General features: G+C 42.0%; 1 protein-coding gene across 4 annotated transcripts; it reads right to left on the reverse strand.

The window, feature by feature from the left end:
* Window positions 1-1,365: 1,365 nt before the first annotated feature.
* Window positions 1,366-14,232, reverse strand: prrg1 (proline rich Gla (G-carboxyglutamic acid) 1). Of its 4 annotated transcripts, XM_015364317.2 has the most exons (5): window positions 13,543-13,989; window positions 10,280-10,467; window positions 9,515-9,572; window positions 7,393-7,553; window positions 1,366-5,734 (listed from the first exon to the last, which is right to left on the reverse strand). In XM_015364317.2, the coding sequence occupies exons 3-5, from the start codon at window positions 9,522-9,524 to the stop codon at window positions 5,267-5,269; spliced, it is 639 nt and encodes a 212-aa protein (XP_015219803.1). In that variant the 5' UTR covers window positions 9,525-9,572; window positions 10,280-10,467; window positions 13,543-13,989; the 3' UTR covers window positions 1,366-5,266. The 4 variants fall into 4 exon arrangements, with proteins under 4 accessions (XP_015219803.1, XP_015219805.1, XP_015219801.1 ...); XM_015364319.2 differs by lacking the exons at window positions 10,280-10,467; window positions 13,543-13,989 and adding an exon at window positions 14,210-14,232; XM_015364315.2 differs by lacking the exon at window positions 10,280-10,467 and having other exon boundaries at window positions 13,543-13,988.
* Between the last annotated feature and the right edge of the window lie 3,141 nt (window positions 14,233-17,373).

Below are 17,373 nucleotides of genomic sequence, written 5' to 3' on the forward strand. Positions count from 1 at the left end.
AATATTAAGACCAATTAAAAAAACTCCACAGAAAACATTCGTCTTGGTTAAGGATAAGGATAGTTCTTCAAATGTATTGTGCTACTGTAAGGTGCTGTAAGGGATAAGGAAAGAGAACGGGGTGCATCAGAATCAAAATAAATGGTAAAATCCTGATTCAGAAATTAGCCTTCCTGTTTCATCTGCTTTTCTTGGCTTGTTTCTGTGTATAGCTCCATTTTAGGGCACTCAGAGCTCTTTATTTGCTTGCAATAGCTAGCAGACTGCACCTGGCCTGACATCAAAGGTTCTCCGTGTCTGATCTGTCCACTTACCTCCTATTAGGTTTATTGCATTAAACTATTATCTGTCTAACCAAGGTGCCTGATGCCTGCACAGATATTATTCCTCTGATAGTTTCTTCATACAGCACATTGGAATTCAATGACATTTTAAGCAATCTCTGCAGTAAGACAAGCTTTGTTTTACATCACTTTTTTGTGTTCATATTTTCATGTGATGTATGACAAACAATTTGAAACTTTGTCTCACCCTTGAATCTCAAATTGGAAACCCGACACTTACAATATCTTCAGGAAGAGGCCCTTGCCTTCAACCCAGATAAAATTGGTCAAACAGCTTTTAACTTCAATAGCAGTGGTTAATAATAATAATAATAATAATAGCTTACACCTATATAGCGCTTTTCTGGACATTCCACTCAAAGCGCTTTACAAGTAATGGGGACTCCCCTCCACCACCACCAATGTGCATCCCCACCTGTATGATGCAACAGCAGCCATAGTGCGCCAGAACGGGGAGGAGAGCAGAGTAATGAAGCCAGTTCATAGAAGGAGATTATTAGGAGGCCATGATTGGTAAGGGCCAATGGAAAATTTGGCCAGGATGCCAGGGTTACATCCCTACTCTTTTTGAGAAACAGCCTGGGATTCTTAATGACCACAGAGAGTCAGGGGTTCGGTTTTACGTCTCATGCGAAGGACGGCACCTGTTTACAGTACGGTGTCCCCGTCACTATACTGGGGCATTAGGACCCATGTGGACTGCAGGGTGAGCGCCCCCTGCTGGCCCCACTAACACCTCTCGCAGCAGCAACCTTAGTTTTTACCAGGAGGTCTGCCATCCAGGTACTGACCAGGCTCACACCTGCTGAGCTTCAGTGGGCTGCCAGTTGTGAGTTGCAGGGTGATATGGCTGCTGGTTAAAGAATGTATTTGGCCCACAACTCCATCTGGTGAATGAATACATTTTGGTTTCTTCAGTGTTAGACCTTTGAAATATCTACTGGAGAAATTCTGCATTTTCACCACAGCAAGTCCAATATAAGTGGACCGAAAAAAGGACTCCAGAACAAAAAGCAAACTGTCGCGTTTTGAAAAAGTTTTATTACAAATGGTGTTAAACACTGCACTTTTCTAAAAACATGTGTTTTTTAACTTCAGTGAATACAATTACTGATTGATTTTAAGAAATAAGGCACTTCACAAACGTTTCTCTAAAAGTATACAAGCTCAAAATGAACAGATACTGCTGCTGTGCTCTTTACTTTAAAAAGGTAAACATCATTCATCCCGTCAGCCTGACGTTACTCCAACAGGCCTACATCTGAAAATGAGTTACTGTACGTGAAATTGAGACATACAGCTTTAATTTTACCTCCCTTTTTTGGTTTGCTTTTTTATTTTAGAAAAGGAAAAGCCAAGTGGGGCTAATGGCAACAGTGTGGACAACTGTGGCTGAACATGCAGCAATTGGATCAACACTGATAACTATTGGTTTGAAATCAAGTTTGCGTCTGGTAACAGGGGGGTACATTTCATTTGAGTCAACAAGGGAAGCTGTCAAACTCCACTAGCACTATCTTAAACAGGGCGTTATTTCACACACTCAAGCAAAATCAATGCCGCTAACATAATTCAATCACCTCAACTGCAACTTAGAAATACAGGTCTTTGGTTGCACTGCACTGCATTGATCAATTCAGATGTGAGCCCATTTCCCCAAGACCGACAGACCTTCCCATGTCTGTTGAGAGCCCTCGGCTACATCCGCGTTAAGGGAGATCAGATTATGTTGAAGACATGTCATCGTGTTTTAAAATCTTCTTTTCAAAAAAGCACTAATTATCACGATGCATAAAGTATTATTTAGAAACTTGCAAACCAGAAAACAGTGGTTCACATCCATAAAAAAGCAATAAGATCCATGTTGATAATTTCATCATCAAACTGACCATGCAATATAAACAGTTTCGTACAGATGACATAAACAGAGGTATAAAAAGCAAACCTTTTGTTGTAAATTTGAATCAGTAATACACCATTTGTCTCTTTCTTAAAGCAGCAACTGCGATGGAGGTTTTACTGTTGTTCAAAACCATGGTAAATGATTATTCTTTCTACTTTGGTTGAAAACCCATTCCAGTCCATCAGCTGTACAATGTCTACTAATCACCGGGGGGAGTACAGAAGCAATGTCTCGTAAGGAAAGGTCAATTTTGAGATTTTCAGGTATTAACTGCAACTATTAGAATCACAATTCTCTCAAAGAGCAACATATCTCTGTTTTAAATATGAAGTTAAACTCTGCAACACAAAATTATGTCAGCAGCTTCCTTAAAATAAATGAAGAATCAAAACTCTTTAAACATGAGTTTTACTTTTCATAAACATTAATTAAAAAAAAAGGTAACAGCTGCACTGATAAGGCAGTAACTAGCTACCACAAAGCTGGGCATTTAGGACAAAATAAAGTGTGTTTTCAAAATAAACAAATGCTGGAACGCGTTTTTGTTTCCTAGCAATACTTTACAGTATACTGTACATGAACAGAAGAAAGCATATGTATCTCGACCAGTTGTTACTTACTGTAAGTCAAGGTATTAGCTTCAACAACATGGCTGGTTTCTTATTCCATACATCCACAGCTCTTTTTCCCATTAAAGCCATTTTTGAGTGTTTTTTTCCCCCCCAAAGAACACTGTACTGGCAACTACGGTACCTGCCGTCCAGCCTAGTATAGTTAAGGATTCAATTAGCTTCTCTTCACCAGTCTGCTCTGACTCTGACCACTGTCTCTGCCTCTTGTCCTAGGTAAAAGGAGTCATTAGGATCTACATTTTCTTAATTCATTCATTCTCTGCCTCTTGTCCTAGGTAAAATGAGTCATTAGGATCTACATTTTCTTAATTCATTTTGAAAACAAAACAAACACAAAAAAGCAAACATACAAACAAGGCAGGAGGGATGAATAAACAGGATCTGAAGGAGATAAAACATCCCGTTACACTTTCAGTTTTCACACCAGCAAAATGTTATTGAGCCATATGTATTTCCAAAAGATCAGTTCTAAGCCAAAGCGAACACATGCAATTTAAAGGGATCTCAGTCTCCAACCATACCCAGAAAATGGATTTGCTGGCTGCAGTTAAACGTTTGAACAAAATACGTTGTGCCTGAAGACTGAGGCTCTATAGTGTACTCATCAGGGCTTGGAATTGTCCCGGGTCTCTACTAGGGAGCTCAGCTGTGTCTGCCTCGACCTTCATAACCAATTTGCATTTTTTAAACACCAAACACAGGCTTCATAGCAAAACATCACATACAAAATACAAAAATCACCTGTTGGATCATTCAACAGTTACTGTAGGTCCCCCAAGCTAAAAGCAGATGGCTGTTTTCAAAGCTCATTGTTATTAAACATATCAAAATATAAAAGTATTTCTTGAAACTTGCTCTTCATTTGTCTGAGGTTAGCTTTATTTAGCCAGCTGAAAGTTACTTAAAACACAAGCCAGGTGTTTAAATACTAATGCTGCTTTCATGTCAACTAATACTGTTAATGTACTTTATAATCTAATTTAATATCTTATTAGAAAATCAGTATAAAATTCGTCCTTATCACAGACATTGAAATAAACAATGTAACCTTTAATCATCTTAGACATAAAAGCTATTCTTTCTGTAAAACATGGTTCTATAATTCCCCTCTAATTACAACAAATTACTGAGGGATGCTAGGAAAGCCTAAGATGTAGTTAAGTAAAGCGTGTTTACATGTTCCATTTGTAAATAAAAGAAAAATCTTCATGGCTCCTGTATATTTCAAGCTTTCGCTTGTTGGCCAGTTTACAGTAAGTGTGAAAGCACTACACCGCAAAGTTAACAACTACACTTGGTAGATATGTCCTTTTCCACTCCTCAGTGATAAAACGATTAAATGTTTGCCTTCAGATTTTTTTTTGTGAGAGCATCACAAAAGTATTCGAGAAGGTTACATTTAAGGATGCCTTGGGGTGTATCACCGTAACATCTAAAACAAAATATTGACTATAAGATGACAAAAGCAATGGGTAAGTATCCCGACATTCTCCCTTGATTTCCATGTGACTGTGTGCCAATCCATTTTCTCTGCTTTATATACACTTTAACTACCTGCTTTTCCAAACTCTTCCTTCTCTGGCTCATACTTTTCTATTTAAACGTCACTGAAAAGCCTGCGTCTTTCTATGAGGAGCTGGGATAAAGATCCCATAGATAAAGTTACACCGAGAGGTTTTGAGGTTCATATGCTACTTCTCACTTCAGGGCAAAATTCCCCAGCAGCTTTATCGCAGCTTCGGTCTTGACATTTGGAATACCATCCCAGCCCCCATCCCCAGGGCTCCCGAAAAACCAGAGCTTCCAAATCAACCAGCGAGACTCTTTTTAGTACTTGTATCAGTATTTTGCTCAATGTAAGAGGCCCTACTGTGCACACAATTGTTCAATTGTGGGGGAAGCAGATGGGGGTCATCCTGAGCCCACCCCCTTCAGAGTCAGAGTCATAAAACATCCCAGCCTCCTGTGTACGAGTGGTAGGCAAAAACCCGCACTGTTGTTCTTTCGTTCAATCACAATTCTACACTATAAACGCATATCAAACATACGACCCTTTCCAAATTCAGTAACAGGAACCAAAGGCCAGCAAAGTAACCAGCTGTCATGCTAAGGGCGCAGGCAGCTTGTGCTAACTGCCAGTACACGGAGCTTCTCACCAGGTCACCACTCCAGATCGCTTCTAAAATTAAACCTCGGGCAGCGATGAGGTAAAAACAGCGGCTCAGGATTAAGGCGTTGAAAGCCTGCGCGGTTATTCTCGGGGAGGCCGAGACGGCACACACCTGATGTCATTCAACCGAGCGGAATCAGAGCAGAACATTAATTTAAACCAGAAGGGAAAACAAAACAAAAAAAGGCGTTAGAGGTAGCTCCGCTTCTGGGGGCTTTCACTTCACGTCGCCTACGAGCACGCTGCTGTTCGGACCGGCGCTCACGATGTCGTCGTACTGGGGGGGCGGGTCTGCGTCCGCGGCTCCGGCTTCAATCCGCACCTCCACGCGCCCCGTGGCTTCCTCGTACGAGGGAGGGGGGTCCCCGCCGGACAGCCGGCCCGGCGTCAGGTCCGACGGCGGGGAGGCGTCCGGGTAGTAGCACTGGGGGCCCAGCCGGTCCATGGGCTCCAGGGACAGGGCGCGCTCCGGCCGGCCCGGCCCCTCCCGCCGCGGGCCGAAGGCGGAGCCCCTCTGGAAGAGCTTGCGGGAGTGGCACCGCCAGACGGCCACCAGCACGATGACGATCAGGGCCAGGGCGGTCAGGAGCGGGACCACCAGGTAGACGGAGTGGAACCGGCTGCTCCCCAGGTCCAGGCTGCTGCCGGGGCTGCTCTCCCGGACGTACTCATCCCAGAACACCCTCTACGGCGGAGACAGAAGAGACGGGGCGCTCAGCCGCTGGTGGCATCGGCAGCTGGATCGGTGTTACAGGAAAAAAAGCCCTGCTGCACAACAGGGTGTGCCAGAACAAACCTTGTTTTAAAGCGTTTTAAATAATAATAATAATAATAATAATAATAATAATAATAATAATAAATAACTCTTTACACTTAGATAGTGCTTTTCTAGGCACTCCACTCAAAGCGCTTTACAGGTAATGGAGACTCCGCTCCACCAGTGGATGATGTGATGCAGCCACGGTGGACCAGGACACTCCCCACACACCAGAGAACAGAGTGATGAAGCCAGTTCAGAGATGGGGATTATCAGGAGGCCATGATTGGTAAAGGCCAGGGGGAAATGTGGCCAGGATGCTGGTGTAACACCCCTACTCTTTTCGAGAAACACCCTGGGGTTTTTAATGACCACATTAATTCCTGAGATTCCTGACCTTGGTTTTACGTCTCATCCGAAGGACGGCACCGTTTAACAGTATAGTATCCCTGTCATGATACTGGGGCACTGGGGCCCACACAGACAGCAGGGTGAGCGCCCCCTGCTGGCCCCTTTAATACCTCTTCCAGCAGCAACCTTAGCTTTTCCCAGGAGTCTCCCATCTAAGTTCTGACCGGGCTCACACCTGCTGAGCTTCAGTGGGCTGCACTGCATAAGTGGTGGAGGAATTGCTATCTCTCTCGGAGAAAGATCTGAATCTGCTATTTTTTCACGTGCCTTGTAACAAGATACTGAGTTCCATCACAGAGTGGGAGAACATTGCATACCCTGGGCTGAGACACAATTACCACAGTACTTTTCAATATCAACGTGTGTGTGTTTAATTGCAAGCATATGCAGGATATATTTTTAAAAGGTTTGTTTTTAAATCAAATTTATTTTTTTTTGTTCACATTAGAAAATATTTGCTCAAACATCACGTTTTGATTTATCTAGACATTCACAGCGATTCCTCAAAGCCCTGACTGGCACACGTACAGTAAGCAACACTCATGTGTGGGGATCACCTGCCAAAGATACAGGGGCTCTTCACTTGTACTGAAAAATGGATGTGAAACCTTACAGGCTAGCCTGCACACAGAGCTTAAATTAGCAGAGATAAAAGTAACTGGGCCTGGAGAAGCACACAGCCAACAATACTATCTGTGTGGACTTGGCACATCAACAAATAAGCTTGCATTCCAAACTCCACTTCGTGCCAGGAGCTAAATGCGATAGTGATTGTGTGTGCTGCTGCCAGGAATACTCCACTGGGTCTCACTGGGTTTAACCTGAGCTTCACAAAAGTCCTCAAAATGAAACTGTATGGGGAAAAAAAAAAATCGACCATCCTCGGAAAGGTGACTTTGCGGCTTCTAGCAGCACTTTCTGTTGCAAATCTGTTATCTTAAGTGGAAGGTTTTAAAACAAAACAATCCCAGTTTCACACCACAGAAGATAACTGATTTTTCTGGTTTCAGATGGGGATGAGAAAACATCTAAATGCACGTGCTGTGTGTGAGGGAACCATCACCACTGTCAAGGTGAGCAGGAGCCCTAAATGACCTCAGAAAAGAAGTCATTTTCCAGGTAGAGTCTGAGTCTGAGCCCCCCCCCTCGAAACACAATCACTCAACATGACTCACTGTCTTCTCATCGTTTTCAAAGGCCTCCCTTGCCTCTTCGTACGAGCAGATCTCTTCCCTGCACTCTCTCTGGATGTTTCCTTGCTTGAACTCCTCCATCAAGCTGTTTGCTCGGGGGAACCTCTTCAGCAAGGAGTTGGCTTGGTTCGGCGACAGGAACACTGAAAAGGTTCAGAGACACACAGCTGTACACAAACGGCAGGAGATTCTAGGCTCGTGGCTACTGGACAAAACAATCAACGGCACAATCAAACTGTTGAAAAGCTGGAGCCATTCCATGCACTGCTGTTTGTCTGGCAGACATGTGGCTTGGACGTTTTGGATTTCCTGCCAAATGTGTGTCCAGCGATGAACTGAACGAGCTCTGATTAACATCTGCAGTGACTGAAACCCCCCTGTGATAAAAGGTTAAAAAATGCATGTATTGCAAATAGCAATTTAATATTTTCAGAACTACGGTGTTACTATGCAATAGGAAAAGTGTGCATTACTAGCTGAGTGAGCTCAAAGAAAACTCTTCAGATTTGTAAAACCTCTTAATCTGTGGTGCCTTTCTCATGATCTCCTGGTTTGTTACCCAAGTGGGAGAACGGCAAGGACCTGCTGAAGCTCACCTCACCTTAGAATAAACAGTACAAAATCTGGTCCCATACAACACCAGTCTGAAATCTAGCTTGACCAGTGAACAATTTATAAGCACTGACAATTCCCCAGTTCCATTCATTTCCCTCTTAACTTGAGGGATATCTCCGGGGACATTGCACCGATATGTGAAGTCACTACGTTGAGTGAGAGTGAGCAACACTGACACTCCTTAGATCAGGTAAAAATAATCATCTGCTACTGTTGTAAATCCCTCATAACCCCCATGAGACATTGTTCATATTACTGCTCGTGAAATGGAGGACAAGTGTTATTGTATTGGCAAACTCTGCTGCCTTAGAGGCGAAAAATAAAACCTAAAATGATAACAAAGGGGAGGAAATTGCATCATACTATAATTCTTGAAAGGACACAGTAATGCTCTTACAATGTAAAACCAATAAACCTGGCTTGTGTACTGTGTACCAAAAAGCAGGTTGTAGTATCAGCTACAGCTATTCCTTCATTTTTAAGTATCACTGGTGGTGAACTAATAAGCACTGAAACTAGGGCAGGCATCTTACTGATGCTACATGTCAGCCCTTACATAAACATTACATGCTCATCTGCGGCTCAAAAACCGTCTAACCTGCCACTTAAACCTGCCTGCTGGTAGCCACACCATCACTTTCTACATTTGTGGTTTCTAAGTGTAGCTTGGGGTAGAAATAAAAGTCCCCAAGGAGTATTTAAGGTTTTGAAATTAATTTGGTGGTTGAATCAACGTCCTGCCTTTGTCATGCACAAAACAGAAATGCTCAGAAAATCGATTCCTCACAACCCTTCATATTAAATACTATGAATATACTATGACTATTAAACTATGAAATACACTGTCCCCATCGGCAGTGGATTCCTCAATTCCCTCCAGAGAGAAAAATAAAAATAACTTTTAAAAAAATAAAGAATTTTTTTTCCACTCCAGAAATGCCTAAAGACCAAAGAACAAATCATTTCAAACAATGCAACTACTTTTCTATCATCTGGCATGTCTTTTAAAAATTCCCACAAACCTACATTTGCATACATAAAAAAATATCAGAGGAACACCCTGAGCCTGAGTTTGATGGAGAGTAGAGGCAACAAAGCAGTCTACTGTTATTATATCCTAATCGTATGCAGGAATACCAAGATACACAAACCACAGATACTGTATGCTGCACTGTACACTCTTGGAAGTGCTTGAGATCCAGAGTATGCTATAATTATACAATATGCAGCTGAAAACATTCTGCGAAAGTAAAGCTTAAATTCTCACTGAAGGGCTTTAAGGCACTGTGATTATGATTTTCTGCATATTTCACACAGCTCCGAGTTACAGTGTTTTAGAAAAACATTAGCATAAAGCCAAAAGTGGAACAAATCTGCTCATCATCTAAAAAAAGCAAAAACAAATTTTAGGCTAAAAGGTTATCAGTACTCAACAGTCGCTCTAAATGAGGAACACTGCATAAATTATTCACAGATGAGCCTTGCTTACCACTTCCCATGATGAAGCTCTGTCGCAGCTCTGTTCTGCAGTATCACAAATTCACAACCTAAAAAAGCAATCGTGAAAAACAAAATCAGTAATGTACAGTAATCGTCTCGTGCAGTCAGATTTGCAAAGCAGTTGGCTATGTGTAGGATGGATGGTGCTTTTTAACGAAGCAATAGCATTACTGACTATGCTACAGTAGTTATACTAAAATATACCCAAGCAGGTTTGAATTAAAGGAATTCATTCAGCCTCCAACAAATGTTGGTAAAACATAGATATGAAGACAATGGGAAATTGCTATACCCAAAGTAGTGTTCTTCTGTGAATCTAACCCAACTAAATGCTACTTCAGGCGCATTTAAAGTAGCCCAGATTTTTTAACTCTGCACATCCCTCATCCCGCACAGAGAGGAAACTGGGGGCTCTACCTCAATTAAAACCAATAAGTGACAGAATAAAAGTACCATTTTGCTTCTCCTCATTACTGGCTTTAAACACCATTTGCCTAAATAATCAGAAAAGGTGAAAGAAAACTCCTTTGGCCTCTGCCTTCTACCAGACAGCACTAATTCAAATGCAGTTTGAGTAATTAAAAAAAAAAATGCTATTCAGCGGAGAGTTAATTAATGGCGTTTACAACAGAAGCTTGGGAGGAAGGTTAGATCTAATCTCACCCTCTGGTCTCCCCTTCATCTGTCTCGCATTTGACATGTGCGGCAGTCAGAGACAGACAACTCTCTCACGCTTGCAGCTGTGAAAGCTTACCTTAGCCGCTCTTGCGCTTTTCTGCTGCTGCCGGTTGTGTGGCTCAAATTTCATCCTCCTTAGCGCGCGCCACCTTTCCGTGCACAGCTGTATTCAGCGATGCGGCCATTGTTTGCCCTCTCTAAACTCGGGCGGGATTCGGAGCTTCCTCGCCAACTCGAGCAAGCAGCCCTTCAACCTCAGCCTCCCTGAAGAAAACACCACAGCAGGTGCAAGGAGCCGGGTGTTTTCCCTTTCTTTAGGCTCTCCTGACATCGCCTCTCAGCTGAGCTCCGGAATAACCACGGCCACTTCTCCCCTTTCAGTTCCCTCTTTAGAATTTGCTGCTGACCTCTAGCGCCCTTGTCTGAAATCTCTGCCCACTCACCCAGCCCCCACCTTCTGTCCTTCTCTGGTCTAGAGTCCAGCCCACCACGCCTATGGTCCCAGCCTAGATGCGTTGTCTCATCTCGCCCTTTTTCCCGAATCCTTCATTTTGCTGTCCCTGCCGGAGCCCCCCCAGTCATCAGTTCTGCCCCGAGGGTGTCAGAGCGCATGGCGTTAGCCTGCACTGGGTCCAGGAATTCCTGTTTTAACAGCTTCACTGCCCGGGCTGCTATGAGGGAATTACGCCCCCCACACAACGTACCCCTTCCTAAAGCTGGCATCCAACTGACATGGTCTGGCCCTCAAACCCCCCACCATCGGGCAGCCTCTTGCCCGATATTAAACAGAATTAGTGGACAGTCTCTAATTTTTCATTGAACACCTTGTACAGTAGTTTAAAATTTGAACTTTCATTTTTTTTTCTCCAAAAAGCAACAAGCATATGCAAGGAGGCCATGAAGACATACTCCGTGTGAATCTATTTCTACACCATATTAAACTGTTTTGTAGATGGAAGTTTGCATTATGCATTTAAAAGGTTTTGACTGTCTCTTTACCATGATAGCCTTAAGCTTATACTTAAGGACAGTTTTTTTTAAGAAATTCTGTAGAAATTCAAAGGATTTTTCTGTTCAATGAAACAATTAAGAGAAATGGAAACAAGTATTCCACAGATCATGCTTCACACTCCAGTGACTATTTCAACAAGTGTTGCTAATATCGATATAGTCATCTTTTTTGTTTGCAAGCACAAGAAACTCCTACAGTAGATGCAGACTCATTAGCTGCATGTACATATTCCAAAGAGGCTGTGTGTGAAGGAAGCAAGCACCTTGGTTGACAAGCACATTTATATGGGCGATATTCTGGCTCAAAGCAAAGCTTCTGAATGCATCAATAAGCAAAAAGGACGTTGGTTTATAAAAGTGACCAACATGGCAGATTCCTGCACAGACATTAGGAAGGTAAACTAGCTCTTGTACATATTCCTGCTAACATTCACATTAAAACCGATGCATAATGAAACAAAAAGAGAAAAGGTCCGTTTCTGCTGCGATATTCTGCAACGCAGAATTAGGTCAATAGAAGACTGAAAAATTGTTCATGATCTGCATTTACGAGACTTGTCAGCTTGTGACATATTCTAATGGCACAATGCGACTAGGCTTAGTTACATAAGAAAGAGAAAGTTTAGCAATAAAAACTTCCATCTACAAAGTCTAGACGATTTATGCAATTAAAGACTATCAAGCAGACAATGTTTTGATGTCATATTACTTGCGACATTGCGATTGCATATTGTGATACTTAAGTCGCCTGGAAAAGGACAGGAGGAGCCTGAAACTGTGGGGGAAGTTTTGAACTTCTGGAATAACCACATATTGGTTTCGTTAAGCAGGGCAAATTACCGTAATCTTTGATAAAACCCCAAATAATGGACTGCCTGCATGTTAAGCTGCCCTCTGCTAATTTTAATTTTAAAGAGATCCCTTGCTGTCTTAATGCTGTAAACTTTTAGTGCTGTTGGCCTGTTTTTCCCCCAATCATTTCATTACTCCTACAAGCAATGTTGTCCAGCAACCTCCCCATAACAGTGACATCACTGAAACAACTCCTGACTCCTGTGTGACATCACAATAGGTGCCCCAGACAAATAAAGCTCATTAGAGTGGTCAGGTCAAGAGGTCTTATCTGTGACTTGAGCGCTGAAAGGCCGACAGTACTAATTCTTCTGTTCGAACAAATCTTGTTTTTCTTACCTTAGAAACTTAGAAACAAAGCATCTTTATTTTCTCCCCCCTACAAAAAAGGTGAACTCAAGCCTGATACGTCTTTAATACATGTATACATTTTGGGGATCTTTTGTTAGAGATCTAGGAAAACAGTTTCTGCAAAACATATAGTGGTTCAGGGTTTTCCCATTAGAAACCGCAACTCAATACAGAATACACTGTTTGCATTGTGGACAGTTTAAGACACCAGGAAGCAAATATATATATTTTTGGCAACACAAAAACAGATGAACAACCTGGGCAAGTGACGTTAATGCAAAATCCCTACTTCTGAAAAAAGGTCTGTAGAAAATCCCGAGGGCAAAAAATAAAACTCGTCTCTTGCTAAGAAGACCTTTCGAGATCGCAACATCTACGATTTTTTCCTTTCAAAACCCGTCGCCTTTCACAAGAGACATCTGCCTGTCCGAATGACCAGCACCACATCTTCTGAACACGATCGCTGCACCCGTCCCGATGTCACTGCGTTTGTTGTTCAGTCGTTTCGACAAAATCGTGTGCCGCGGCATTCAGGAATACAAAACACTTTGCTTTTGACTGTGTCATTGTCAAAAACAACGACCAGATTTCATTTGACAAATCCCCCAGCACTGCCCGGCCCGTGCGGAGCCGACTACACCTTTAATGGGCAGAACTTGATGAATTCTGACAGTGCCACTTCGATTATTTCACTGCGGTCAGATGACCGCTGTCAGGAAATGTTTATGACACAGAGTTCAATAGAAGCACCAATTGTTCAACAACATCACAATGGGTAGGCTAGCCTTTGTTGGCCGACTGCCCCGCTTGTTGGAGGAAATCAAACACATAACTACAATAAACGGCACCTGATGATTGCTCCTGCCCACACCGTATCATTTTCAAGCGCTCTATAATACAGAAGTATCTCTCTCTAGCTGCTAACAATGTTAATAATGATGTTTGACACGATTGTCTGCTTGTCAGACATCAAGAGACTCCTCACAGAATCACTGCGGACCCTCGCCATGAAAACTGCAGCGAGTCCTTCCACTAACGAAGACACAAATACTGATTTTTTTTTCCCCCACGCGTCCACTAGCGTTTCTTCCTAAAGAATTGGTTTAAACGATATCGAAACTTTACCTCTCTCGCTTGGATCCGAATCTTCCCAGTCCCATTCCCAGCCTCTGAAAACCCCACGCATGCTCATATCGCGGTCTTTTAGTTTTTGTGAAGCCCCCCCCCACCTCATTTAAAGGGACAGGAAGCTGAGAGTTTCTGTCGACATTCATCAACTCGCTGCTAAAAACGATGTGGTGCGCGAAAGCTCATTCAGCGTAGGGCCTGGAGTGATGGAGCAAGGGGTTACATTGTATGTAAAAATACAGACATACCAAAAAACAAAATACAGAAAACTATCTCACGGAATGTACGTACTGTATTCAGCCGTGAACCCTATGTAACGGCACCCCGATAATCTCATTAGAATGATTATTATGAAACACATCTACTGTAAACGTGGGAAATCCATGTATCAAACACGACAAGCCATGATATGAACAGGTCTGTGTGTTTTCCTGCCATCGTCACTGTCGTTTTGTTTCTGAAGAGTTCGAATTCCATTGACGACGACTAACATTCCATTGTTACTATGAGGATGACGCAACCACCAGAAGACTGTTGAGCGGAGACTAAAAATAACTTTCTCACGTCCTTCAGTTTTGCAGAAGCCGCTTGTTTGTTTGTGGCAAACAAAACGTAAATCGACAGGGTAATTTAGATAGAAACGTTAACTCTTTGTAACGCTCACCTGAAACTGCTAAGAGGTAGGTTATTCCCACAATGAAGGATCTTATAGTTGAGGTTAAAGAATCTGGTATCTTATAAAGTAATAATATCTCTAACCATGATGTCTGTAGAAACTCTGTATTTTTCTCTATAGTTATAACAATGACAAAGTCTACATTGCACTATCGTGTAACGTCACAGTAGCTCATGTCTATCTATAGCCAGCTTTAGCTGAATGGAGAAAAATGTACTGAGATGAGAGATTCCGAGTTTATTTTTTTCCATAAAAATATTCACATCTGGACCTTACGGTGCATTTTTATCAACCTTCCTCTGCTGTTTTCTGTGCTGACAACTTGTCCCGATTTTATCGTGAAACAACATGCCAGTGTCTGAGATGATACTGTACATTGAGCATCAGGAGAAACTCATAACGGAAGGTATCAATTGATCAAAACATCATTTCTGGACACTGATTAAATGATCTTTGCATTTGTTGTCTGACCACGATACACTAGAATAACCTTGATTCTAGCGTAAGGACTAAATTGCCTCATTAGAAAGGCAGCTGCTTGGCTGCAGGTGACTTATTCTCTTGAAAGGCGCACCTGGTGAAACTCCACATGCCTAGACGGGACCAGTTTCATCAAGAGAACAGTGCCTTTGGTTTATCAGTTTGTTCAAGCCTGGGCCAAGTCACCTTGGGTGGACTTGCCTGCATCAGAGTTTGTGTAAGGCACCCTGATGGATGCCAGCGAATGTGGCACAGAAAATATGCTAAAGGCTGAGTACAACAGAGCCATCAATGGGGATATCTCTAGAATTCTAACAACTATAGTTATAAAAATAAAAATATAACTATACAGTACCAAGTGTGGTGTTCTGGGCAGGAGTGTGTAATCTCTCCTGACCTCCACTTTGTGTGGTGATTGATGGGCTTCTGACTACACGGTGCTGCACTGATCAAGAGCTGTTGCTGCTGCCCTTTCCTGTGAGCTCATCCTGACTTGACAGCATTCTAGTGGGAATCCCCACATCCCCGAGCTGCCTGTGTAGCAAGAACATGGGACAGCTAAGCCATGAATGCCCTACTACAGCAGAACCTGACTGCTTTAGACAATGCGCTAAATGTTGAGCACAACAGACCAACATCAGCTCATCCCAACAGATGAACAACACAGTGAACACATTGGACAGAATCCCACAAGACAGCATCTGCATCCTGATGCAAAGCATGCGTCACAGACTTGTGACAGCTTGTGTTGCTTCTGAGGCAGGCCACCTTCAATGTACACACCCTGTCGAGCATCTCTCTTGATCACAAATGTTAATCAGCAGGATACATGTTGCCTGTGCCTATGTAACATTAGTTTAAGTGTCAGTGCACCTACTGCAAAAATGTTTTCATTTTCCCGATACATTATCTCTTGCCTGAGGGCAGTGGGGTGAAGAGCTCATGCCCGGGGTGGTGACTGTCCTCTGTCATGGCCAGAATTCTACCAGCGGTCCGCATAGAGCTGTTTAATCTCTATGAACTCCATAAAGGTATAAGGTTGACATGATTGTGTAAGACGACTATAATTTCCTCCTTCAGTACAGCTCCTCTTACTTACTGTATACATTCATGTTAAATGACTAGGTCTATGGTAAGTGAGGTTCTAAAATTTGGGGATTTGTTTTAGCTGGGAGAAAGGGCTCAGGAATGCAGGCACTCCTATAACTGGCATGCAGTAATCAGGAACGCTTTTCAGATAACGCAACTGGCCAGTAGTTACTAATGATGCCTCCTGCTTTTCCCAAGTAAACTGTTCAACATTTATGAAAACCACGTTGAGAAAAACCTGAATACAATTTAAGTCGAAATGCATAAGGGTGTTCCTAAGCAAGTACAGTACATGAAAACATGAACAATGACCTATTTTCTAGAAATACTCATGGTTATAACATGTTGATACACGTTCAATATAGGTAGCATATTGCATAGGTCTTCTGCATGTCACGTCATAAATCTTCTGTGATTGTCGTTTTTTCTTTAATTAAAGTACATGCCACATAATGCTGCAAAAATATACAAAAAGACGTACTAGTTACAGCAATAAAAAAAGAACCAATCGATGAGCTTTAGAGCATAGCTATGCTCTACACCTGAACTCCCAGGATCAGCACCATTGAGTGATAACGTATTACATGGAAGTAGCTGATTAAAAAAAAAAGTATTTTATTTCTCACTATATTAAATACATTTCCTTGTCCTCCCGAATGCCTAGGGCAGACATTTCCCATTATGCAAAATTATGTGAAGATTTCCAGTTATGAATTAACGAATTATTAGTTTATGATTTTTTAAAAGGTTTACCTCAACAAATACAAAGTAAAAGAAAAATTAAAGTAAAAAGCCGTACTTAGACGGTGGTCTGCACCGACGATCAGAAATGAGGAGTCAGAGAATTATTTTAAAGTTATAATGACAACGCCCCCTAAATTTGTAGACACGGGTTACGTTAATCTGTCTTTGCATTTTCTACTTTTCTTGCAGCCCTACATGCTCAACCCCTCAAGCTGGTCTATTCTAAACCGCATGACTGTGTAATGTCAAGGGAAATTAAATTAATTTTAGGTATCAAAATTAATTAACTTTAACGCCCCGCCCCGTTGTAAATTGGCAGTCTGCAGTAGGTAGGGACTGTGAAAATAAATGTGAAATAAAGTTGGTAGAAACGGTCGAGCCTTTTTCTGCCGCCAAAAATGAAATTAAACACCTGTACTCACTGTAGTAATATACTAATATACTATAATATAAGTATATATAAGTAATATACTAATATACAGTACTGTTATAATGGTCTAATGTACCTGTACTGTATATGTAAAGTAAAAGCTTAACTTTGCGTGCGCGGTCTCCACCTGGTGGCAAAATCGGTGCTTCCAAACCTACAAAACTACAAAACTGTTTTCTCGTTAACACTTACGGTCTTGTTTGGTATCAGTGCATTCGTCATTAAAGATAAAAAAGAAAACAAAGACAACACCAATTGTGCTTACAAATGCTATTAAAAATTAATATCTAAATAATAAATAAAAATATATGTACATGTTGTTATGAAGAGGGAAATTTGTTGTTTTTTTTGTCCCGGTGAAGATGAATAGGTGGCGTTGCCTAGTAACCCAGGACGCTGCAAACTTAAA

This window comes from Lepisosteus oculatus, chromosome 15 (assembly GCF_040954835.1).
Source record: "Lepisosteus oculatus isolate fLepOcu1 chromosome 15, fLepOcu1.hap2, whole genome shotgun sequence".
NCBI classification, from domain to species: Eukaryota; Metazoa; Chordata; class Actinopteri; order Semionotiformes; family Lepisosteidae; genus Lepisosteus; species Lepisosteus oculatus.